The sequence below is a fragment of the Daphnia pulex genome, chromosome 7, assembly GCF_021134715.1.
Source record: "Daphnia pulex isolate KAP4 chromosome 7, ASM2113471v1".
In the NCBI taxonomy this organism is placed as follows: domain Eukaryota; kingdom Metazoa; phylum Arthropoda; class Branchiopoda; order Diplostraca; family Daphniidae; genus Daphnia; species Daphnia pulex.
Genome location: NC_060023.1, coordinates 2,015,737 through 2,040,735, shown reverse-complemented (window position 1 = coordinate 2,040,735; position 24,999 = coordinate 2,015,737). Strand labels below are relative to the sequence as shown.

Here is a 24,999-nt window from a genome sequence, read left to right as displayed (position 1 = left end):
GCGACCCCCCACCGGAGCGTGCATATATTATATCCCAACATTTCTATACTTTGCTGGAATCGATAATACATGTCGCCTATAGTTTATCCATTCATCCGACCAACCACCAACATTTATATAGATAGTAATGAATATAATAGACACACAAAAGTCCACCTTCAATCAATTATTTCTATATAGACATCATTTATCGAGTATTATATAAACGAAAACATTAATTCGATTACATCTATCCGATTATGTATTACTTCTCTGATTTTGTCCATTTGATTTAATATTTAGGCTATTATAAGCCACGACAAGGTCGTTCAATCGTGTTATAATATGTAGATGATGGTGGGCAGCAAAGTCAATTCAAACTTGGATATTTTTTACGAAAGACTCGGGATGACTTCAAATGTTATTTATAACTTAGAGGATATAATTCTAAATAAATCGTTACACAGCAGATGTTTGGTCTCAAGGAGCTTTACCTTATATATGCTCCAACCTCCAGAGCTATAGACACACCCAATTGGCTTGTAGAAATCATTAAGAATATTTAACTAAATATTAGCTAATATCAAAATAAAAGAGCTGAAATGTGCATGTCGTCTGCTGCTTTTGCAGCCTACACAAGAGCCAAAGCGCCGGCGCAAGGAGCTATACAGCAGCAGGAGCAAATGGATGTGTGTGTATGTATACGGCAGTTCCTTTTCTTTTCAACCCCCCGCAAAAACAACAACAAAAAGGAAATTGATTCAGCTCTGTGCTGTGCTGCTGTTACATACTGAAAATTTAGAAAAAGAAACTTTTTCGGCCGGGCTAGGAGCAGCAGTAGAAGACGCAGCATGTATAAGAGGAGGAGCAGCACAGCTCTCCTATGTAGGGTAGGGTGGTGCCACCCCGTTTCACGCCAAACGCGAACGCGCGCATCACCTATACAACTGCTGCACGTCCGCCAGCAAGAGGGGGTGGGTGAACAAGGAGCCAACGGGATCCAACATGGCCGCCGTTTCTACTGGCACCGCTCGTCCCGACCATCCAGAAGGCCATCGCCACACCCAGCAGTGAAGACGACCAAATTCTTCACGAAAGAACGGAAGAGAAAAAAACAACAAAAGTGAAAATTCATTTTTTGGATTTGATATTATTCATCGTGAAATTATTGCGTCTCACAGCAATGATTTTTGTAATTGTGTGAGTGTGTGTGCGTGTGTGTGGCTGTGTTGCAGTGGACAGTGTGTGTGTGTAAAGTGTGTGTGTGTGGATTTTCTTTTTTAAACGACGAAAAAGAAATCGCCAAAAAGTGCTGGGTGGGAAAAATTCAAAAAATTGATTCGAAATTCCGACATTTTTGTGATTTACATATAAACGACCAAAACAAAGAAATTTGAATTGAATAATCATGGATATCCATCCTCGTCGGATTGATTGGAAATCTAATTCATTTTCTTAGATCTATATATATCTATATATATTTAAATATATTATTTGATCTAACGACAAACACCGAATCCTTTCTAACGCAACCAAACACATCAAATTAGACCCCCCAACGAAAAGAAATTTTGTATTGATGTCTGTCATCGTCGAGTCGTCTGATTGGACGTCCATCATCAGCACAGATCATGACGTCGTCGGTTAGGATCCAGCCGATGATTCGTGTCGCCTCTTGGACCAGCCTCAGCCTCAACAGAGCCGAAGAAGGAGAAAAAGGACGACCAAATCGACAGTCGATCCTTTCTCTTCTTCTCCCTCTTCGCCGATCATAAAACCTAAACACACAAATTCCACATATAATATATCAGGTATAATAATATTATTATATTAGAATTAATCAAAATATAAATAGGCCAGCAGCTCCTTATAATTGAATCAATACTTGTGGGGGTGGCAATACTACTACTCGACATTCTCCATCTTCTTCTTCTTACATGTCTCTAATGGTTAAGTACATATCATGTGTAGAGTCTCTCTCTATCTTATGTATTCGGCTCTTATACTATACATGGCCGTGTTCTATATATGCTGCTGTGCCGAGGTGGTGCATGTACGGAGGGGAGGAGAATAATCAATAGACGACGTCGTGGCGCTAGCGGCGCAAGCTCTATAGAAGGCAGCAGCACAGCACCTATATAGATCCTGTATATACATTCAACGTCTGCTGCTGCTGCTCTCCCTTAGACTTTTTGCTGGGCTGCAAGTTATATTGTGAAGGCGACGAGGTTGTGTTCAAAGTACAGACACACACGACATGTTCGTCCTCCATCACACCTATATATCTACTTGGACGTAGGCTATAGGCTATACATCAGACAGACTCTATAGAGTGTATAGGCCAATTTTGAAGACTCTTTGAGTCGTTCAATTACATGCATTAAATGTCCTTTATAATATTCAGATCGGTAATTTGTAGTTTATAAAATTTGCCAGTTGATAAATCTTTCATTTATTATATAAATATTTTTCCAGCTTATAATATCATTGTTATTCTAGGATGATGGGGATATCATTATAATAGCCAGAGATCGATCTGATCTGTCTTTTTCGCGCTTTTTCGCCGAATAAATTGAAGTCATTATAGGCTATATACGTCGCTATAATATATCTGGCTATTAAAATAAGGCTTTCTGAACGTCAATTTTAAGTCTATATACACTATATCTCTGAAAAAGTGCTAAAGGAAAATAGGGAGAGAAAGGAAGACGTGCAGTGCAATTGAAGCAATTTCAAGTTGGATGGATCGACGTCAGAGGGCGTTATACAAGTGAAGAAAGAAAAGAGTGGCTGGGGCTGCTGTATCTACTTTTCTTTTTAGCTTTTGATCTTTGATACACTTCCATATGTTCTCCCTCCTCTCTATAGATCCTTTGGATGCGACCTCTTGAACCAACATATCGAGAGACATTCGTGTCTCATCCGCGCCGAGTTTCTAGAGAAAACCCAAAGAATTCAGCGTCCTGTTAGATATTTATATCTATCCTACCTTTTTGAAAATAAATAAGATTGATTGTAATTCGAGCGTCGAGATGACGCACGTATATCATTAGATGCGGCGTTCTCATCATCAGACATAGTCTATGTCACGCACCAGCAACTGTCTGGGTGTGCCTGGCTGATGTTCTCGTCCTTTCTATAATGACTCCATTTTCTTCTGTGCACATGATGGAACGAGCCTGTGCAACTGCTCATCTCTGCTGTAGGCCTATTTTCTGTTGGAATATGATTTAGCTGCTGCTGCTCTCGAGTGATGAGCAGCATCATATTTGCATGTAAATATACTGCGGCGGCTAAATGTATACGTGTGTATATATATGTAGAAATGGATATTATATCCACAGCAACAATGGTTGGGGTTGGCGATCGATATGACGGCGAGGAAATACCTTTTGAAAAGTCGACATTTCGCACAGCAGCGCATCATAGCGCAGCACAGCAGCAGCGGCTATAGCTAGCGACTTGCGGTTCTTTTATACATTATAATGCGTCAGCACAGCATCAGTTTATAAATCAATTTTATCATAACTTCTATAAATATTCCGACTAGTGTATAGAAAAGATTCAGGGCCAGCAACAACAATATCAAATATTACCCCGAGTGTTGTATAACACACCCTGTTTTTCAGTATCATAATAATTCTTCTCGCACTTGCTGCTGCTGCTGCTGCTGCTGTTGGTTATATTAGAGAAAAGGAAAAGCTTTTTTAAATTTTGGAAAAAAAAGATTCCATTATTAATGTATAATATACACAGCAGCACACCGTCGAGTTCTTTCTCGGCGATTGGAGTTTTCTTTTTGTATGATTGTGTCGAGGATAAATTCGAATGGCTTCCATAAGTGATGCAGCCGTCAGTGTGTAGGTATACAGCACTATGTATATATATGTTCGACAGAAGCAGTTATTGATTTGATGATGCTGTTGTGATGTGGGCGGCCTTGCATGGAAATGCAACTGCGGAAATCATTTATTCTGAGAATCAGCAGCATGTGGGATCATTTATTTATAATTTTCTAAGTCGAAACGTATATTATACAGAGCTATTATTTATATATGTGATGTATAAATGAGGTTTTGGGTTCATTTTCGATTGTGGCGATATAATATTTCATCAGTAAAATGAGCATTCATCACATCAGTCAGCCACCATAATAGGCTAATTATTTAATTAATGTTTATAGGTTTAGTTATAATGATTGACGATATCATGTATAATATTTTACTGGAATATAGGCTATAAGTAGTGCTGGAATATATATCGATCGAAATCTTTGCGATTTCTTATTATTCTATACATAGGCCTATACGGAAATGCTGGGAAATTAAATTGCGCAGTTGTGTGTCAAAGATATATAAGAAATCCAAATTTATTCAGTTTCTTTTGAGAAGGAATCAAAAAGACTGGTAGCCTCTATAATACTATATACCCAAATCAGAAATATGATTTTGATATCCTAATAGGAGAGAGCCATAAATAGGCCTGTGATCTTTTCATCCTCGGAGAAATGAATGTCCATCTTTTCAGTATTATTATTATATACTATTCCAGGATGATATTGATTCGATTCTATTGTGACAGCAGCATGATGCTGGCGTGTGTAGTATATAGCTATTTGGCATTAGAGATATAGATATGTATAGGGAACAGCTGGATGGAAACATCAGGAGAAATTTGTCGTCGAAACCTTTTTTTAGAAAAGAAAAGGAGATATAATATTTATTAGGCCTACAAACCTAATAGGATATGGGATCACAGACTGTCTGAGATGAATATAACAAAGAAAAAATAAGGTCTGGAGATGCTATTGTAATTTATATAATAGCTACATCTTTTTTTATTTTTATTCCTCCATCTCGATGTTGGCAGAATGACATTAAAACAGCCTATGCAGAGCTGTATTGGGATATACCGGCCTATATTATGATCAATAACAACGTCGGTCCTAATGAAATTCCTCATGTAATATGATCAAACTATAAAAAGAAGTAGAGTCTAAATATAAGAAGAATTATTGATGACTTTAATAAAAACCAATTAAAATTCCCCTTTTCAGTTGTTGGAAAGGTCGGAAATGACGTCGTCAAAGAAATGCAACGAAATCTTTGACAAGTTATTGTATTATTTATATAATTTGAATGAATAGAATCGACTGCAAAGAAAAGATATTGAGAGATGAGGTTCGTCATCACCCGTCATCACCATCACATCACAGATATTATGAGCCTCTCACATTCGCCTTTTAACAAAGATAAATAAAGTAATAACGAAAAGGCAGGGTTAGACAAAAGAAGACTTTGTCCATTACATGTATTATATAGGCCTATCCTATATTATAGGTTAGACAGCATACATTGTAGCCTATATTGTAGTATGTATATTATATAGTATTTACTCTATATATAAATATAACGACCATTCGAAAAGCGTTGGTCCAGCAGCAGCAGCACATTAATATCGCGATTTGTTTTTTTATTATTTGCTGCTGTGCTGCTGCTGCTGTGATATAATATCGGAAATCGATGGCCACGGTCGTTATATATTCTTGGCTTCGTACTGCTGCTGCTGTGTATATCTCTCGTCTATCTGCGGATCTATATATCTATAATAGATCGCATTACTATCTGTCCAGCGTGTTCAATCACGCACGGTGATTGGCTGCCCCAGATATTATAGGCTATAGTATAGTGTCGTTCAGCATGCATTTGTGCTCTATAGGCCCTAAAGAATAAAAGGGAAAATTTACTATACGTCGATGTGACACAACGGACGACTTTGTGTGTATATTTATATACATTTCCAAATGTAATCCATTTTCAAATCAAATGACCATGCATTGCTGGCCGTATAGTACTACACAGGCGGGCGTCAGAGGAAACCCCACATCAGCAGCCCTTCTATTATCTATGATATAATTCGTTTTCATTTCGAGAGTACGAAACCTTTTATGTCTAGTTATATGGTTGATTATTCATTAATGGATGCAATCAAAAATCGATTGGAAACCTTTTTCATCAAGTGCTGAAATTTTCGGCGGACTGCATAGCCTCTATGTGTAACGATCAGCAGTTGTATTGTTTCGCATACAAAAAGACGATTGCTATTATCATCATCATAAATATCTGACATAATAATGTACAGAATTTTGGATGAAATCGGCACTATATAATATAATCAGGATAAATGACGTAATCCCAGCATTCGTTTAAGCCATTTCTTGAATCATTTTATATACGAATAAAATGAGATTGGCAACGTGCCAAATCGAATAGACATGACCTATAAATAAAACAATGACACACATAGTATAATAGAAAATGAATAAATTATGATATTTAATTGATTTCCGATTGATATGTATTTCAGAGGATATCCGCCATTAGTCAAAGAGCTAGAAAGCGCCAAGAAGAATGAACCAGCAACAACAACAACAACAGGAATTGCTGGACGAGGATCAGCAGTCGGCCAGGAGCTGGCAACCGTTGGCCGTCCAGCAGCAGCAGCAGCAGGCCGGCAGTTGCGGGAGTTTGTCGTCAGTGGGTCTCCACCAGGCCACGCCCATCCGCCATCACTCCAAATCGTCCAGCCAACAACAACAGTCGAGATTGCTGGGCCAGCAGCAGCCGGACTTTTCGACGGCCGTCGGCTCCGATTGCTGGACGCCGCTGAACGACACGGCCTCGTCCAACAGCTCCTCATCCTCCGGATGGCGACACTTGACGGCCAGCTCCAGTCCGTCGCGGTCGAGGTCGCAACAACAGCAACAACACCAACAACAGGAGTCGCTGACCAACAGCATGTCGTCCAGGCGGTTGAGTCCGCATTGCTGGTCCAGCGAGAACCTCCTGAACGGCAAGGACCAGCAGCAAAGTCGCTGGACGTCGTCCGACCCGCTCTCCGCCCAGCACCACCACCACCACCTGCATCCGGCCGGCGGAATGGAGTCGGACAGGGAGCCATTTATTCCGCCTCCGCCGCTGCTGGACTTTGAGACGGCCAATTTGCTTCCGCCGCTGGGCATTGACGTCAGTTCACCGTCGGATGACCTCCACTTCCTCTCGCCTCCGCCCGGCGACTCCATGCTGGGCAACTCTGACCAGCAGATTCCGCAACAACAGCAACAACAACAACAACAGCACGACGGAATGAGGAGCGGAGGTGGTGACGGCGGAGTCAATTGGGTTCAGATTCCTCCGCAATACGCCACGCTCCGGGGCCGTCCGTCCCGCAACGGAAGCGACGGATATTCGCTGACGGCCGCCCGGAAGCCCCGCAACAACCACTCGACAGTTCCGGCTTCTTCCGGCTGGATGGATGTCGATCACGATTCTTCCGTGTCCAGCAGCGGGGGAGGATGTCACCGGACGGCCATCGGATCGGACGGAATCAGCCGGAAATGCACCTGCGGCCAGAAGATGCGACTCCAGCAGCAACAACAACAACAACAACAGTCGTCGCTGTATCCGGACATGATGGGCGGAGGGGGTCACATCCGCTCGGAAGACGGACTGGCCGGCATAGCCACTCTAAGGCGGCCGGTCAAACGCAAAGTCCGGAATCAATTGCCGGGCAGCAGCAACAACGTCCAGCTGCAAGCTGGGCAGGGATCTTCTCCGGCCGGAAGCGGAGCCGGCCAAGTCAATTCCGGAAATCTGGGGATCTCCTCGGGCTCATCCGCCGCTGCGGCCGGACTCCTCCAACAACCCAAAATGGAGACTTCCGTCTTGCTGGACAAGTTACTCCGGGCCGGCGCTTTGCGGCCGGAAGATTATCTGGTCCTGTCCAGGATGGAGCGGATGATTATGGCCAATCACGCGGCCGGAGGCAACAGCAGTCTCAACCAATCCGGGACTCGTGTCCGGCAGCCAAAGTCCAGCAGCGACCGCCAACAACAACAACAACAACAACAGCAAATCATTTCGCCGGCGGAGAGCGGGACGGACATGCGTAGGGAATTTGAATTTGGTCCTAAACAATCGGCCGGCCTGGCCGTCTCGGGCCAGCTGGCCTCCAACGAGAACCTGTACGACACGGCCTCGCCGGCCTTGGTGGTCCAGCAGCATCAGTACCAGCGACGCCTGTCGGCCGGCAACAACGGACTGGACGTCTCGGCCGGGCAGCAGATGCGGATGCAGCAGCCGATCCAGCTGTCGGGCACCAGCCGGCCCTCGCCCGGCCCTTCGTCGCCGTTCGATTATTACAGCAGCAGTTTGGCCAGCTACTCGAGTAGCGTGGTGACGGGCCGGGGTTCGTCGCTGGGCAGCAGCAGCGCCAGCGGCGATCATTCCTTATTAGCGCAACCACAGCAACAACAACCGCAACAGCAACAGCCTGGGCGCTTGACGGGCGGGTCCGGCAGCACTAGCAACAACCCGGAGGGACTTTACTCGGTGGCTCAGAGTGCTGGGCCGTACCAGCCGCTGGGCGGATTGCCCAGCAGCGCGTCCAGCCGATGTTGCCCGTGTTGCGGCTCACCTTCGCATCCGCAACTGCAGCAACAACAGCAACAACATCACCACCACCACCACCACCACATCCATCACACTTGTTCGTTGTGCGGGGGCGGGCCGCACCTGTCAGCCGGGCCGGTGGCGGCCGTGGCGGCCGCAGCCGCCGCCGCCACCACCAGCAGCTACTCATCCGCATACGGAAGCAATTCCGCCTCGAAAATGATGAGCATCCAGCAGCAGCAGCCGACGGCCGTGCTGGCCTCGCCCGGCTACGGCTTCGCCAGCAGCTCGACGGGCCGTCACTTCTCGTCGGCCGGAATGGACCCGGCGTTCAACAACAGCGGCGGCGGATCGTTGAATTCGAAATATCCCGCCATCGGCTCGTCATCCGTTTCCGGCGGCAATTCCGGCACTTCGCCCGGCCCGTCCCTCCAGCCGGGGCTGGCCAAGGGCGGGCTCAATCATTCCCAGCAGCTTGGCGTCCGCACCGAACTCCACAGTCTGCCCAGCAACGAACCAATCAGGTATAAATCAATCAATCATATCGATCGATTTGAATTCCCCGCCATTTTTTCATTTCAAAAATTAATGGCGGGAATTTTCGAAAAGGACAAAAACCAAACCAAAATCTCCCAAATAATAATAATTTAATAGCCGGGCAAAAACTCTAGCCGATAATATCGATCCATCTATAAGGCCATCTTGTGTGTGTGTGTCGTTTGCCGGGCAGCTCGTGCGTGCATGTCGTCTACATGTCCAAAAAGAAAGTTAAAGTTAGATACTTTTTCTCTTTTAACTTCTTTCATGTGATTGTATTTCCAGGAAAACAGAGAGAGAAAAAAAGTAGTAGCGGCCCGTACGACCGATTTATACATAAGGAATCGTGTGCGTGAGCGTTAATGTTTCAAATCGACAGCTGGATTGGTGGGGGGGGGGAGAAGGGGGAGGGGGTTGTATTTTTATTTTGGCGGCCATCTTGGTTTGTCAATTCAATGTACGTTTTGTGTTTTTTCTCCCCGAATAAAAAACGATTAGGTTCAAATCAAACATACCTGGAACTACACAGTACTAGTCTACACACACAAACTATTTGACGAAACTGCTGTGATTAAGCTCCGCCCACCGTCCTCCGTCAACTTCCCCTGAGGCATTTCTCCATTTTATTATGATTAAAAGAGTGTGCTCACGAGAATTTGAATAATAAATAAGTAGCCCAGCCTCCCCTTCAATTGAAAATTGGTTGGGGAGTTTATTTATTAAAAAATGAAATCAATTTGCAAAATGAAAAATTAGTTTAAATTCGATCAAATGTGGCAACGCCGCCATTTTTCGAGCAGATGACGAAATAATCCAAAAATGCCAATGTCAGAATTTTTTTAAGATAATGACAACAGCAGAAATGTCGCCAAGTTGGTAACAAAGGACAAAGTGTTATTGTTCGATTGGCTTCTTTTTTTTATTTTGTTTTCTTCCCCACCACCCGGCTGCGACCCACAACTTCCGTTTTGAGCTTTCGAGTCACATCCTGTCGGCGGGGAAAATGTCGCCCCATTAAATCCACACGATCGTCTCCTGAAAAAACAAAAGTGAGGCTTCCAACAACGCCTCCGAGTCTGATCTTTTATGTTCCCCTTGTTTTTTTTTTGTGGAGGCCTCAAAAGTGTTTGTGTGTGTAAGCGTTGGCCAAAGCTTCTTTTGTAGCGACAGCCAGTGCTGAGAGACCACAAGCCACATCACCGCAGACACACAGCTAGTGGGCGCCAAGCCCAGAATGAAGCTTCCCCTTTCATTGCAGTTCTTTTCTCAGAAAGAGGAAATGATTCCTGGTGGCGTGGAATAACTCCCAGGGAGATCTCTTCCTCCCCACCACAAGGTTTCCCCCCGTTTCAGATTCCTGACATTCCTTTGTCTTTCACGAAGAAGAACAAATCCTGGAAACGTGTATCACAGTCCCTCATTATTATCTCGAGGGCTTCACAGTTCTTTGATGGTCCTTTGTTGAATCGTAAAACTAATTGTGTTTCTCTATTCAATGTGCAGATTCACCATGGCCGCCCAGAACGGTGCTCAACATCAGCCCAAGATCTCGCCGGGCCAGGGTTTTCACCGCTCGGTGTCTACACCGGCCCCGGCCTCGTCGTCGTCGGCCAGGATCGGAGCTCTCCAGCAGCAGCAGTCGGTGCAGATGAACCCGTCGGTTGAATCTCAGCAGCAGCAAGCTCACCGGATGGACCCGTTGGCCGTCTCTGGCAACCCCAATCATCGGGTCGGGCTCAGCCGATCCTTGTCTAGGACCGAGGCAGTCAAAGAGTAAAGACAACATTTTGTCACAAAAAGAGTCGATCCTACAAAATCCCCGCCGACCTTTTCAAATTTTTTCCGTCCGTCTCTTTTGTGTGTGTCTGGGACGGGAGTTGAACCCCTTCGAAACGATCCCCCAATGTCACCAGGAATTTTTGTTGAGTAGAAAAAAAGGAAAAATGATCCCAAACGTTTTGGAAAGTAATTGAAGTGGCGACTTTGTACAAGGGGTGGATCGGGAACAAGGCCGTCTGTTCTTTTTTCCCCTTTGTCATCGATCCAACTGGTTATTCCGTCTGTTTCTATTTCCAGCTGGGGGGGAAAAACTATCCCGGATTGTTTTGTTCAAAAGAAAAGAGTTGCAATCCAGTTGCGTCTGTGACAAAAATTGGAGTAAACATTTGATCATGATCCTTATTTTATTTCTTTTGCAGGTATTTCAAACAGAGTGCGGCCACATTCTTCGGGCTGGACGAGAGCAAAGAGAGCGAACTCCGGCAGAGATGGGAGGACAGACGGAGGAGATTGGCGGAACGACGCTGCGGAACACTACGGGAATCCTGCTCACACGACGTAAGTGCACCCACTATCCTCCCTCTCTACTCTCTCCTTCTCCTTTGACAAAAGAATCGATCCATCGACCGGAATCCTTCGTCACGATGGGAAAGAAACAAAATCAAAAGTCTGTCAATTCTTTCTGATTAAATAAAATAGAAAAATAAATAAAAAATTGGGCAACTGTCGATATGCACACACGTCGAGTTTGTCTGCCCACGCAAAAAAACCCGGCCCGGAATAATAAAAAAAAAATGTTTTGACGTCAAAGACTCACAGAGAAGAAAACCACGCCCACTTTTTCCGTCTTTTGTTGTTTGCTTTGTTAACTTTAGCCACTCCTTCCTTCCTTCTTCTCTCCCCGTGCACGTAGCCGAGGAGCTGGATCGAAATAAGATGGCAAAATATACATCCAGTCTACCACCACACACTACAAGTGTGGTGGTAGACTGGCGGAACGGAATGGAAAGAAGAGAGAGAGAGATGGAAAACGGAGCTATCGATTTCCTTTTCTCTCTGTCCCGAGCTGAAACTCTGGGGACTTTGTGAGAAAGAGACGGACGGGCCGAGAGCAATCATGATTCAACTCTGTGTGTGTGTGCTGAAGAAGTGGGCGGAGCCAGTCCAAATGGCAAAGGCCGTCTCTGTGTGTGTTTGTTTAGTTTTGATTATTTTTCTTTTCGATCCAACAGGAAGGACTGGAGTCGCGCGATCTGGTGGACGGGCACGGCGCCGGTGCTGCCATCCCGTTGGAGAGAGTGGCCGACTCGCCGGAAGGCGGATCGATCCCCGACGGATCCACCAGCACTTTGCTGATTCATCCGCGGCTCAAGCGGCGCGAGTCGGTGGCCAGGATGACCTGGGACGGACTGGCCTACCTGGCCACGGCCATCGTCCGGCTCAGACCCAACGGACCCGACGAGGAGTCGGTCCGCTCACGCAGCGTGTCCCGGGAGGCCTTTGCGGTCACCGCCTCGGCCGCTTCGTCCTCGCTGCCCGGTGGTCCAGGTGGAAGTGGTGGTGGTGGTGGTCCAGGAGGAGCCAACAACCGGACCGACTCGTCCTCGCGCTCGGCCGGCGGCTCCCTGGGCAATGCCCAGCCCCTGCCGCCGGACGTGACGATGGACACGGGCGGGACGGCCAATCTCGGCTGCGTCGACGTCACCCTGGACGACGAAGTCTTTTTCGACTCGCCGCCGCCCGCCTACGAGGACGTGGTCGACGCTGCTCACATGGGCCCACCGCCGTCCGGCGGGCCAGCCCATCGACGGGAATCGGAGGCCCGGTAAAAATTTTGAAATTGATGACGAAATCCTCTCCAATTTCTTTATCGATTTTGTTATTAATTGGATTTACAAATAAAATTCCCAGGCCGTCCAGGTGGAGGCGGGCCGTTCACGGCAACGGACCCAGCGGTCCGTCGGTGGTGGATCGATTGATGGACAACTCGAATCGGAGGCAGTACGGAATGGGCGTCGTCGGTCGGATGACGAGGTGATTTTTCATTGATTTTTTTGTTCTCCTGGATTATTGTCTGTCGGAATCGACCGGAATAAAAATTTTAAAAATACAAAAATTCAAATGTCCAAAACGAACAGGCGATCGCTGCGCCAGTCGATGACGGAGAGCAACAAACATTTGAAGCGACAGTTGGACTCGTTCGAGGACCACCGTCCCTATTTCACTTACTGGACCTGCACCGTCCAGGTGCTCATCATGTTCATCGCCCTCATCACTTATGGATTGGGACCTATCGGTTTCAATCTGCACCGACGCTCCGGATCGGTTGGTTTTCCCCCCATCTCATCCGTCTGAAATGAAAATTTAAAATTTAATTCCACGAAAAAATTCCCAGGTACTCGTGACCAGTTTATCTCTGCAAGAAGTCGACTATTACGAGCCTTCCAATTTCTACATCGGACCGAGAGCGGTACGTTTTTATTCTTTTTTGTTTTACTTCCCCCAATTACATCCGGAATTTGATTTGATTTTTTAAATTTTTCCAGGCGGATCTGATCCACCTGGGCGCTAAATACAGTCCGTGCATGAAGCCGGACACGCGGATCGGGGCGGACATTGAAGCCACCCGGATGCGTGAACGACAGACGGCCTGCTGCATCCGCAATGATAATTCGGGTTGCGTTCAGACATCCAGGGCCGAGTGTTCGGTAAAAATGAATTTAATTACCGATTTTAAAAAGCTCTTTTTCAAAATTGTTACAAAACATTTTATCATCCGTCATCTTATTTTTACTTTTCATTCAAATTGAATGGTTCAATGGGCCGGGGGGCAGGGCTGGGCAACATTTCCATTCGTTTGTTGAAAAATGGGACGGAATTAATTTTAATGATATTAAGATTTGTTGTTTTCGAGTGAGTTACTAATCGCAAGTCTCCGACGAAACAGTCTCTTCCCTCTGTGCCGCCTTATCACAACACGGAGCGCGGAATTGGCACGGTACAACAACCACAACAACACAAACACACACAAAACAAATGAACCCAAAACCATTTCATTTTTGTTTATTTTAAATTCAAACCAACCGAAATTCCTTGGAATTTAATTTTTTTCAGTTTTTCAACCTCCAATCGACCGAGTTCGTTCGTTTTAAAAATTTTATTTAGTTCCTTCCGCATCGCCGTCGTCTGTATATATCTACTCCCGTCAAAACACACACACAATTTTTATTTTAAAAATTTTATTTCAACCGAGAAACATCCCGTTTAGCTTGATTGGTGTCGTCTGTGTCTTAAAAAAAGATTTGATACAAAAATCTTGTTCAGTTTCATCCATTTTTATTTTTATGGGTTTCATTATTTCCATCCATTTCCTTCCTGTTTGTTTGTTTCTTTTAAAATCCGTTTCTTGTTAAAACTTTTCAATATTTTATTCCATGTTCTCTTTTGTTTTCTTCTTTCCTCCATGGACAAAACCATCCAGGATTTGACTTCGACTTGGAAAAAGTGGAATGTCGTTCAGTCTGGACCCGGTGGGCGGATATCCGGCTCCGTTTGCGGCCAGGATCCAAAGTAATATATTTTGTTTTAATTGATTATTTGAATAAAATTAATAAATTTTTGTTTGTTTTTTTTCCTCCCTTTAGTTTTTGTATAGAACCAGCGTCAGTGGCGCCGTTCGAATGGCCGGACGACATCACCAAATGGCCGAAATGCCGCAAAAAACTGCCCGGTTTAGGGGGATCCGGGTCGGAATCAAAGTCGAATGCCAATCAGGTGTTGAAGACGACCGGACAGGCCGATCACATGGTCTGCGAAGTCATCGGACACCCGTGCTGCATTGGTAAAACTGAATTAAAATACCAACCAATTTGAATTTAAAATTCCAATTTTCCGTCCGTCCAATCCCGTCAGGTATTCACGGCGAATGCCGGATCGCCACTCGCGAGTATTGCGACTTTGTCAAAGGCTATTTCCATCAGGAAGCCTCCCTATGCTCTCAGGTAAGATCCGTTTGGTTTTAATTGCCAGCTGGACGTTTTTTAAATTAATTCAAATAAAAATTGAATTTGACAGGTGTCTTGCATGAACGACGTTTGCGGTATGCTGCCTTTCCACACGCCCGACTTTGCCGACCAATTTTACAGACTGTGGACGTCGCTGTTCCTGCACGCCGGCATCCTTCACCTGGCCGTCTCGGTCACCTTCCAGATGATTATCATGCGCGACCTGGAGAAGTTGGCCGGACCCCTGCGCATCGGCATCATCTACCTGGGCTCCGGTGTCGTTGGCAACCTCGCCTCGGCCTTGTTTGTGCCATACAGAGCCGAGGTCCGTCCCCATCTTGCCCGTTCATTTTTGAATGAAATGAATGAATTCAAAATTTACACATTTACCATTTTTTGGGGGGATTATTAGGTGGGTCCGTCCGGTTCGCATTTTGGTTTACTCGCCTGCCTCTGCGTCGAAGTGCTGCACGCCTGGCCGCTACTTCGGACGCCCTGGCGGGCACTCGGCCGGCTCCTCATGACGGTCGCCTTCCTCTTCGTCGCCGGACTTTTGCCCTGGGTCGACAATTTCGCTCACATTTTCGGGTAAATTTCCATTTTGGAATTCAAAATTTAAACAAATTTCATTGAATTTTTGGTGCCGGGCACAGGTTCATTTCGGGCGGACTGCTCTCGTACACTTTCCTGCCGTTCATCACGGTGGGCGTGTACGACCGCCGGCGCAAGTTGGTGCTGATTGGCGTCACGCTGACGCTGGCCGCCATCCTGCTCACCACACTCGTCCTACTCCTCTACGTGTGGCCCATCCAGGATTCCGGCGTCATCCAAACGCTCGGCTACCTCAACTGCGTGCCCATCACGCGCGATTTCTGCGCCGAGCAGAACATCCACTTTAGCAAGCGGGAAGTCAACATCCTCTGAGGAAACCCCCCTTCCCCCCACTCCTCACTCTCTACCCATTCCCCTCCTCCTCCTCCAAAACGGACAAAAAATGTTAAATTTTTTTTTAAATTAATTTTCAAATTCACACGCAAGAAATTTTTGTTGAACGGCCACCGGAAATAGAAAAAATTTGGACGGACATGCCCGTCTCCATCTCGTGTTGCTGTTATACTTTTTAGTGTACGAAAAGAAAAATTCACTGGACACACCTCACACACATGGATACAATGTCACATGGACACACACAGCGCATAATTCTCTTAAATGAAATTGAATTGCAAAAGAAAAAGAAAATGTTCATCGTAGGTCTCTCTCTTTCTCACTTGATTTGTTGATTTGTTAATTTCTCAACGTACGTGACGGTTATAATTAGAACCCCCCTTCATTCCCGAAAATGTTTGTCAATTTCATTTGATTTCTCCCCCCTCCAACTTTGTGCGAGTGCTCGGTGTGTTTCTAATTCTTCTGTCTTGTTGATTGTTTCCCTAAATTTTTTATTTGGAACATTTTCATTCGGAATTTCATTTTTTAGGTCCCCCCTATAAAAACATTTCGGCGCAGGATTTGAAAAATAAAATTTTGAATTCCCTTTGTCCGTGAAATGAACCTGTCGATTCCCCGTTCTCGCCATTTCAGTTGACACTGCAGGAAATTTAAAAAAAGGTGAAGAGAAGAAAAACTCAAAAAAGTGATGAAATTTTTTCTTTCGTTTGAAATTGAATTAATTATGCAGCCCCCCCCCCTCTGGAGTCGATTTGTCAACCGTCTCAAACCAGTAGCTCTCTAATATCTTTTTTTTCGAATTTTTATTGACCCCGGAAAACAATTTTTCTAAGAAAAAAGCAAAAAGAAATGAAAACTAAAATTTGATTTCAATTTTCGTTTCATTATTTTTTTCAATTTTTCTCGTGTGGGTGTACATGTCTGTGTTTCTGTTCAATCCCCCCTTGTAATATCCCCCCCCCCCCCCCCAGCCGTTAAAGATGACTTCATTTCATCCCTTCGCTGATTGTATACAAACACGTTACATTCGTCTTTAAAACAAAAAGAAAGAAAAATCCCTCCTTCCCCTGGTTATCTCTCTCTCAAAAAAAGAACAAACTTGTTTCTTCTGCTCTATCTCTCTCTAGCTCTTAATTCATTTCTCTCTCTATATCTCTCTCTCTCTCCTCTTTATTTCTGTGTGTGCTGAACAACTATTGTCTTGATTTGATCGTTATTCTACAATGAACATTTTGATTTCCCGTTTCAAAGCGAAACGGGAAAGACAAAGAAGAAAAACCCCCAAAAAAAATGATTTTTTTGTCCGTGTGCTGGTGTATACGTTATATACAAAACAAAACCAAAAAAAACAAACAATTATAAGAGATAACTTGAACAAGAACCATTTACGACACCCAATCTATTCGACAGGTTGATTTTCACCAACGTTGAAAAAAAAAATTTTTTCATCCGGCCGGAATTCTTCCGGAATTTTTTTTTCATCCACCCGGAACTCTTCCGGATTTTTTTTTTTTAGATTTTTTTTATTTGAAAAAAAAATCTCGCACGATCAATAATATTACAGCCGGAAGAGTATTAGAGTTTCCAATGTTTGACTGCGGGCGTTGCCTAGCGCTGGACTCTGTGGCGGCAAAAGTAAAGAGCGCCAAATGTAGCGTGATTCGAATAATTGTTATTAGTATTTTTCGGTAAACTTTCCCGCGGGATAAACTTCTTGGATCGAAAAACCCAACGGTAACAACTGAATCGAGTCGATGAATATCGTCGGGATGACGGCTTGATTATTAGATAAGATCCGCCCGTCGGCTGACGTACACGACCTACACTTTATTGGATGAATCCTTATTTATTTTTTTGAAAAGAAACAAAATGTCTGACTCGTGCGTCCTGTTTCGCAAGGTGTACATTCGAGTCACGCATAGTTCAATCTCATGGGCGTCACAGTTTCATTTATTTATCTCAAGTAAGACTTTACGTCATTATTTATTTATCTATTTACGCAACCGCATCGAGTTCGAAATACAATTTTTTTTTTCTTTTTTAAAAGTTAAAAAAATATTCCAACCACAAAAAATGAAGAAAAATAAAATACTAAAATTACTTTAACCTCCCCCAAGGACTTGTCTGCCTTCCAGGGTAAAAACTAAAAAGCGTCTGACAGTTCCAATATTTTTAATGGCTGGTGTATATCACGTGCTCTTTAGTTCCTATCATGAAATAAGATAACAAAAGAATTCCCGAGCTGAAGGATAATTAGATCAACCTCCTCACATTCTCTACTGTGTTTTTTTTAGAGAAATCAAATAGACGAGTAGTAACGTACCTGCGCGCGCATAAATCAAAGAGTGGTTGCCGTAACCGATTCGTTGGAAAGAAATCGATTACTTGACTATCGATAATCTCTGGCCCCACTGACACAAAGTTTTTCCCAACTTCACCATTTCACGAGAGATGGGAAGATCGGCTTAACGTAAATTTTTGTTTCCTTTTTTATCGGTCGTGTGGGCGACACTCGATGGACACACGAGTGGCATTTCTATTTGCTGCACGCCCGTCATCAAAAGGAGAAATCAAACCGAGCTAGTTTTTAGTATTTTTTCGAATGAATGACGTCTTTTGCCGCAGCCCTCTCTCGAGCAATCGCCGCGTAACAAAAAGTTTTTAGGGCTCCCCTTTGGTGTGTGTGTGTGTGGTGCATGTGTGTGTGTGTGTGTTTGTTTGATTTTTCACACGCACTTACCTCACTCACGAAGCCCGAGTTTTTTTTCTTTCCTATTTCGTGTGTGTTGTTTGTGTGTGTGTGTGTATCACCCAGTTTAATCCTGCCGTCAAAGGCAGAGAGTGCAACCGAGTGCAAATCAGGCGCCAACATGTCGACAGAAGAGCAGCAAGGTATTCATTTGCATTTGTGAAATTATTAATTAGCTGTTTTTTTCTCGTGTAAGTGGGGGGTGTGTTGAGGTCCTTTTTTTTGTGGGTTTCTTACGATGATGGATTGGTTTTCTCATTCACAGCGGAGGACAAACGAAGCAGGCTGAGGCCCCTCTCATTCTCTGGATTGCCAACCAAATGTCTTTCGCCCAGCAGTGCAATCGCTCCCATTCACTCTTTTCCAATGTAAGTCTTTGCTCAGTGACAGCATCTCCCCGATTTGTGAAATCTTTACGTTTGTTTGCAGGGAAAAGTGGAAAATAACTGATGTCAACAATTCCCCAGGAAAGCTGCAGATATCCCCTGAATTGGTACGAGATGATGCTCATACTTTAGAGTGACAGCGTAGGTGTTAACAATCACTGTTTTTTCCCATTGTCATAGGTGTATGATTTCACAGCTGAAGACCTGGAAGACATGGGTGAAATTGGTAGAGGAAACTTTGGTAGTGTCAATAAAATGCTCCATATCAAAACAAATACCGTCATGGCTGTCAAGGTACAAATTGAAATTGGTTGCATGGCTCTTGTACTCAACAGCCAACTTTATGTGTTTCCTCTGCAGAGAATCCGTTCCACTGTCGATGAAAAAGAACAGAAACAATTACTGATGGACCTTGAAGTTGTTATGAGAAGCAATAACTGCCCATTTATTGTACTATTTTATGGAGCCCTTTTTACTGAGGTATAAAACATTTAAAAGGTTTTTTTTCTTTCTTTACAAAAAAATAGTTTAACACTTTTGGGGAATGTTTTACAGGGAGACTGTTGGATCTGCATGGAACTAATGGATATTTCTCTGGACAAGTTCTACCGTTTTACCCACCAGCGACTCAAGGAAAAGATTCCTGAATCCATCCTCGGGAAAATGGCCCTTGCAGTAAGCCTCCAATTCAACCTATTTGTTGTGCGATTGATTTATGCATGATGTTTGCTTTTGTCCTTGTGTGCCCAGACTGTCCAGGCCCTAAACTACTTGAAGGAGAACTTGGAGATTATTCATCGTGATGTCAAACCTTCCAACATTCTAATGGACAGGCGCGGAAGCATCAAATTGTGTGACTTTGGCATTTCGGGACAGCTGGTGGACTCGATTGCCAAGACCAGAGATGCTGGCTGCCGACCCTACATGGCTGTAATGAAGCAATTTATATTTATAAACCAACTAGTCCAGCCACCTTATAACTAATTTCCGATCGTTCTCTCTCGTGTTACACACACAGCCCGAAAGGATCGATCCCCAATCTTCCGCTCGAGGCTACGATATACGCAGTGACGTCTGGTCACTGGGTATCACCTTGATCGAAATAGCCACCGGCAAGTTCCCCTATCCTCACTGGAACTCTGTGTTTGATCAGCTGACGCAGGTATCACATTTTGATCTTTCTCCCCTCTTTGGACGTGCTTCTCATTCCCGACTCGTTCTCGTATTACATCATCGTCAAAAATAAAAGGTGGTGCACGGAGATCCGCCCAGATTGATATCCAGCTACAGCAAGAGCCCCACCAATAATGCGGGCTCCAAGAATGGAAACTTGATTCAAGAATGTCCATTTTCCGACGAGTTTGTCAATCTTGTCAACACTTGGTGAGTTATTCCCCTATTTTTATGGCTAGTAGAAAGAATTTATAACAAAATCGTTTTTTTTCCAGCATGCAGAAAGAAGCCCGACAGCGACCAAAGTACTCGAAGCTTCTGCAACATCCGTTCTTGTTGGCCAGCCAGGCCGAGCAAGTCGACGTGAGCGCCTACGTCGACAACATCCTACAGCGCATCAAGACCCTCGGTTTGACGGTCGCCGACTTGCAAATGGATTAAGTTTACAACTACTTTTTTTTTTCCTAAGTTTTGAATTTAAAAAAAAAAATCCATTTCTTGTTCCATGCAAGGTTTTCCGGCTTCCATCCAAAGATTTTTTTTCCTCCTCCTAATTTTCCTCTCCCTTTTTCCCCCATCTTTTATTGGGGAAAAAGAATTATGATGCAAAACATAAACAACTAAAAAACAACAACAACATTTCGTTTATAGGAATTTTTTTAATTTGATTCGTTGGCAAATGTTTGATATCGACGGGGCAACACACACTTGATTGGATTAAATTTCCCCCCTCCCCTTGTCGGCTCTGCCAGCCTCAATCTAAACTGACGAGTGTAATTTGACAACTGTAATGCATACATCGTATGTACATAATTACATAGTGATGTTGTCCTTCAATCTTTTTTGATTCCTTCCCAAAATGACCTTTTTATTTTTTCGCCCAGGCCATCAAATAAATTGAACTCGAGAGGCAGCACTCAACTTTTCGGCCGGACGAGAGAATATTGAACGTTGGAGAAGAACGGATCGATATTAAGGAAAACTACTCTCGACTCTTTTAACCGTGAACGTATGCCCCGCCGTGGATTGGGACGGGGCGAAAAGTTTCTCGATCCGGTCGTCCACGTTATTCCACTGTATAGAATTCTTGCTGGTAATCCCTGGGCGAGTGCCGACCCAAGACTGTCGGAGGAATGTCAATGCGGACATCGATCGTCTCTCTTCACCCTCCTCCTCCGGCAGACACGAGCAATGTGTCGTGTTTTCTACCATTTGTGAAAAGAGCAGCTCAAACCGGTTTTCTCCCACCTGGATCGATTGATGGCTTCATGGAGCTCGTAGGAATGCCCTGGACATCGTCAATCACCCGACGAAATTTGAGCCTTTCACAAGTTTAACAACGGGGGAAAATGACACTAGAAAAACATTCGTATGTAAATGTCGATCAAAACGCCAATTGGATAACAGGGAAACTATCCAGACGGCACATGTCGCAGTTGCCGTTTGATCGATCTGCCCAAGTATTCCCGCACGCAAGATAAACGTCCAGGAGGGGGAGGAGTCCTGGGAATAAAAAAAGGAAGACAAATCAAATACCGAGGGGAAACAACAAGAGGGGCGCGTCGACAATATCCGCCGACAATCTCCTTTTTTTCTGATAAGAAACAAACGGGATTGAATAATAGCAGCCGAACGATCGTGATCGATAAAAAAAGAGACTTTCATTTCGCTCGTTCTCATTTTGAAAATCAAATCACGTCCTGGCCATTGTGTCGTTTTTCGGGGGATTTCTTGGGAGAGTCGTCAATTTAATCGCATCAGATGTTCTCCCGGTCTCATCGATCGGCTATTTGGCGGTTCTGATGAGGCCATTGGCTCCCGCGTGATGTGTCCCGTGTAACACCTGAAACGTCAACTTCAAAGATGAACCTCGAAACGGCCCCTCTCAGCCAGACAGTCGAATTGATGGACACTTTCGTCTGGCATCGATTTCCCCTCGTTTTTCATCCTCCGCCTGCTGCTCTTGATGTTCCTCGCCGACGGCGGCGGGAATTTCAAATGAACGAAACGAACTTTGATCATTTTGCAAATAGTTTTGATGCTGTGTTCGTCGCAGAATTCCAGGAAACTTTCTCCGCCGAGTTATTTGATTAAGTGAAAGTTGTCGAGTTCCCCATATCTTCAACGTGACATCTGGGACGTTTTTTTAATAATCATTTTTCGTTCAAGCTACGGGTGACGTTTGAAATGATTTTTTCGGGGCGGATAGAATTGTGTCTCCAAATATTAGATAATTTGATGGGCTTGTTTCCGGATTTAATCACGTCTTTCTCTTCCTCAATGGCGTTATTATTAGTTCGTTAATTTCAGGATTTCCAGTCACGGGACTCAACGACTTGCACAGCATCCCCCCATCAAAGTCCCATTTGTATTCCCACTTTGGCGAGAAAGCTCTTTTGATCTTAATGATTGACGCAGTATACACACAAAACTGCTGGACTTGTTTGATATCGTCCTTGGATTATTTTTTCGCCGGGAAACCCACCCAAAAGTGCGGCCGGCAACGGAGATCTTTTTAGCTCGTACACTCAGATGCGTCAATTGTGTTGTGCGTGAGTGGCTGCCGCCGAGTGCATTTCTTATTGACTAACTGGGCCAGCAGTCTTTAAGGTTATAGATTATGTCGAATGGTGGAGGGAGACTTTGCTTCCAGTCTGACGGGTTGGATTACGTTTCAAATGCGTCCAAAAGGGAACGAGCTCTTATGTAAGCAAAACTCTTGTCAGCGGGACATTGACGTGCTTGTATATCTACTCTCCAGACAGCTGTTAGGATCGGATGAAAGGAGCTCAAAGGCGTCAATCCTTGTCGACCAATTGTCCGCACCGACTTCCCCCCAAAGTCCTTTCAATCCTTTCAGTCCCGAAAATGGCCACATCCAAATTACCGGAAAAGTGTTGGTTGCACTGATGGACGCATCACGAACCGATTTCCAGGGTACCGCCGGAGAACACACGTTAATGTTTCATTTCCAGGGGGATCGAGTTCCGTTGTTCCAGACAAGGAAAATCTTTCCGTCCAAATGAAGGCCGACAATTGCGTCGGTTGCCTTTCCAGTCGGTTGGATCGTTCAGAACAAATCAGATTATCTCGTGCGTGTGCTGACACTGCACGCCGATTTGGGCGATTTCATCCGCAAGATTGTAACTACGCAGGGTGACATGGACGGACGAAATGACGCTGGAAATTCCGGTTCGGGGAGGTTTGTTGGAATGACATTGGTGGAGATTGGATGTGGCAATTAATTGACATACTCGCTGCTGATGCATTTTCTCTGGTATTCCCGGCCATTCCCCCTTCTGTGGGATGTCCATCTTGCGGCTGTTTCGTCAATCAAGACGTTTGATTTGAAACTGCGGGGGGATTTAGAAAAAGGATGCGCATATTGATTTTGGTTGAAATGATGGAATCTGCTTAGTTTCTAATTATAGTGGCTCAAGTATGACAACAATTAATTGTGAACGAAGAAGCAGGAAGGGATAATGAGAATGTGCTGAGGGGAATATAAAACTAATTAGCACATGCAAATTTTCTCTGCATGGATAGAACCCCAAAGTCCAGATTTCGTGTGTGTGTGGTGTGCGTTTTAGGCATAACTATTTGCTTATCATGCAAATGACACGCAAGAATTCTTCCCCATAATTATTTGCTTACCCCACCTCTCAACTTGAAACAAAATGGCGTTTTAGTCGCTTCATTTCCTATCCAATTCCCGCCTATTCCTATAGCCGTGGGCAGTTGGAAGTGTAAGATGGAATAAATGGAAATGAGTTAAAAGTACAATAATAGCAGTAAAATTGATTGGTCTTTAATCTACATGATAAATACGGTTTGTGACACACACACGCCGTGTTTAGTTTTGTCCGCGTGCACCTCGAAACATCTTAGACTTTTGTCTGAAACTAAAAAGTGTCGTGTTTTGATGTTGGAATAATTTCGTGTGTAAATCTAAATGAATCAAAATGAAAAGTTCCGAACGAAAAGTGTGTGTGTACTGTGTACGTCTCCTATTAATAAAAAACTAGAATTAAATGAAAATTTATTTCATCGCAAGAAACTTCTCAAGGTCGTCGTTCTGTTATTTTCCTCCATGGCTCCATGCGTTCAGTTGGCGACTTGGTGGTCTGGCCCTGGCCACAAGTGTTTGCTCTCAGGTTATGAAATTGAATTAAGTGTTATTCGATTTAATGAAGGTTTACTTAAGTTTATCAGTTTACTGCAACAGAAATTAACCAACAAGGCTAGTCCAATAGTTCTCATAGTGTCAGCTACCTTGTTAGATTTTGCCCGTTTATGACTTTATGTGTTATTCGCATCGTTCGTGTTTTTTTTATTAGTTGCAAATTGCAATGGTGTCGTTTCATAGGCTTTCTTTTATACATAACACTTAACAGAGCTCCTTAACCCTTCCACTGCAAGGTTAAGTTTTGTTTTGATTCATTGTGTGGGTAAAGTGGACAGAAAATTTGATATCGGTCCTTGTTTTTTTTCTTCAAAATTTGTGGTAATATTGATTTTTTATATACTGCGAATATAACATGATTTTATTTGACATATTTGCAAAATTGCACACATCACACATGTCCTATCCTTAGTTCCCCATTCGTAGCTTTTCTTACCAGTGGGAACAAGATTGTGCCACTTACTTAGAAAAATTTGTTCTCAAGTTGCCAATGTTTGATCTCTGAAGGTGTTTTAAGCACCCCACGTTTCTTACGCCCAAAGCTCTGTTTACTCAATGAATTTCAGTTTTGCTGTGTTCAACACTTAACGTGTCGTAACAATTTTCAGCTACTTCGTCCAAAAGATAACCGAATTTGTTTAATCCTTTTCTTCGATATGTGCTGCATGTAGATGACGTACACATAATTTTTTTTAATTACTATTGTTGGTATACTATTTTGAAAATTTATCCTTAATTTCTAGGACGTGGATTGGCTTCTGGGACAACTCGAAAATGTAAAGGGCCCGACACGCATTAGTACGAGTACAAT

General features: G+C 44.0%; 2 protein-coding genes across 3 annotated transcripts; both read left to right on the top strand.

The window, feature by feature from the left end:
• The first annotated feature begins 1,002 nt into the window (after positions 1-1,002).
• Positions 1,003-16,283, top strand: LOC124197299. 2 transcript variants are annotated; one of them, XM_046592670.1, is made up of 16 exons: positions 1,003-1,790; positions 6,346-8,953; positions 10,470-10,739; positions 11,165-11,303; positions 11,978-12,570; positions 12,657-12,779; positions 12,884-13,070; positions 13,141-13,215; positions 13,292-13,453; positions 13,693-13,743; positions 14,227-14,315; positions 14,390-14,586; positions 14,658-14,746; positions 14,820-15,074; positions 15,162-15,337; positions 15,403-16,283. In XM_046592670.1, exons 2-16 carry the CDS (start codon positions 6,390-6,392, stop codon positions 15,671-15,673), a joined length of 5,241 nt encoding a protein of 1,746 aa, XP_046448626.1. In that variant the 5' UTR covers positions 1,003-1,790; positions 6,346-6,389; the 3' UTR covers positions 15,674-16,283. The 2 variants fall into 2 exon arrangements, with proteins under 2 accessions (XP_046448626.1, XP_046448627.1); XM_046592671.1 differs by lacking the exon at positions 13,693-13,743.
• On the top strand, positions 16,281-20,842 carry LOC124197300 (dual specificity mitogen-activated protein kinase kinase 4-like). Its single transcript, XM_046592673.1, has 10 exons — positions 16,281-18,589; positions 18,712-18,814; positions 18,876-18,939; positions 19,013-19,126; positions 19,193-19,312; positions 19,388-19,507; positions 19,583-19,762; positions 19,851-19,994; positions 20,082-20,215; positions 20,281-20,842. Exons 1-10 carry the CDS (start codon positions 18,394-18,396, stop codon positions 20,444-20,446), a joined length of 1,341 nt encoding a protein of 446 aa, XP_046448629.1. The 5' UTR covers positions 16,281-18,393; the 3' UTR covers positions 20,447-20,842.
• Positions 20,843-24,999: the final 4,157 nt, after the last annotated feature.

Bases quoted from the DNA above. Each gene is read 5' to 3' on its own strand.
- LOC124197299 (XM_046592670.1), top strand. From the start codon at position 6,390: ATGAACCAGCAACAACAACAACAACAGGAATTGCTGGACGAGGATCAG. The intron at 10,740-11,164 runs GTAAAGACAACA...TTTCTTTTGCAG, and splicing joins AGGACCGAGGCAGTCAAAGA to GTATTTCAAACAGAGTGCGG. The intron at 14,316-14,389 runs GTAATATATTTT...TCCTCCCTTTAG, and splicing joins GTTTGCGGCCAGGATCCAAA to TTTTTGTATAGAACCAGCGT.
- LOC124197300 (XM_046592673.1), top strand. From the start codon at position 18,394: ATGTGTGTGTGTGTGTGTTTGTTTGATTTTTCACACGCACTTACCTCA. The intron at 18,940-19,012 runs GTACGAGATGAT...CCATTGTCATAG, and splicing joins TGCAGATATCCCCTGAATTG to GTGTATGATTTCACAGCTGA. The intron at 19,127-19,192 runs GTACAAATTGAA...TTTCCTCTGCAG, and splicing joins ATACCGTCATGGCTGTCAAG to AGAATCCGTTCCACTGTCGA.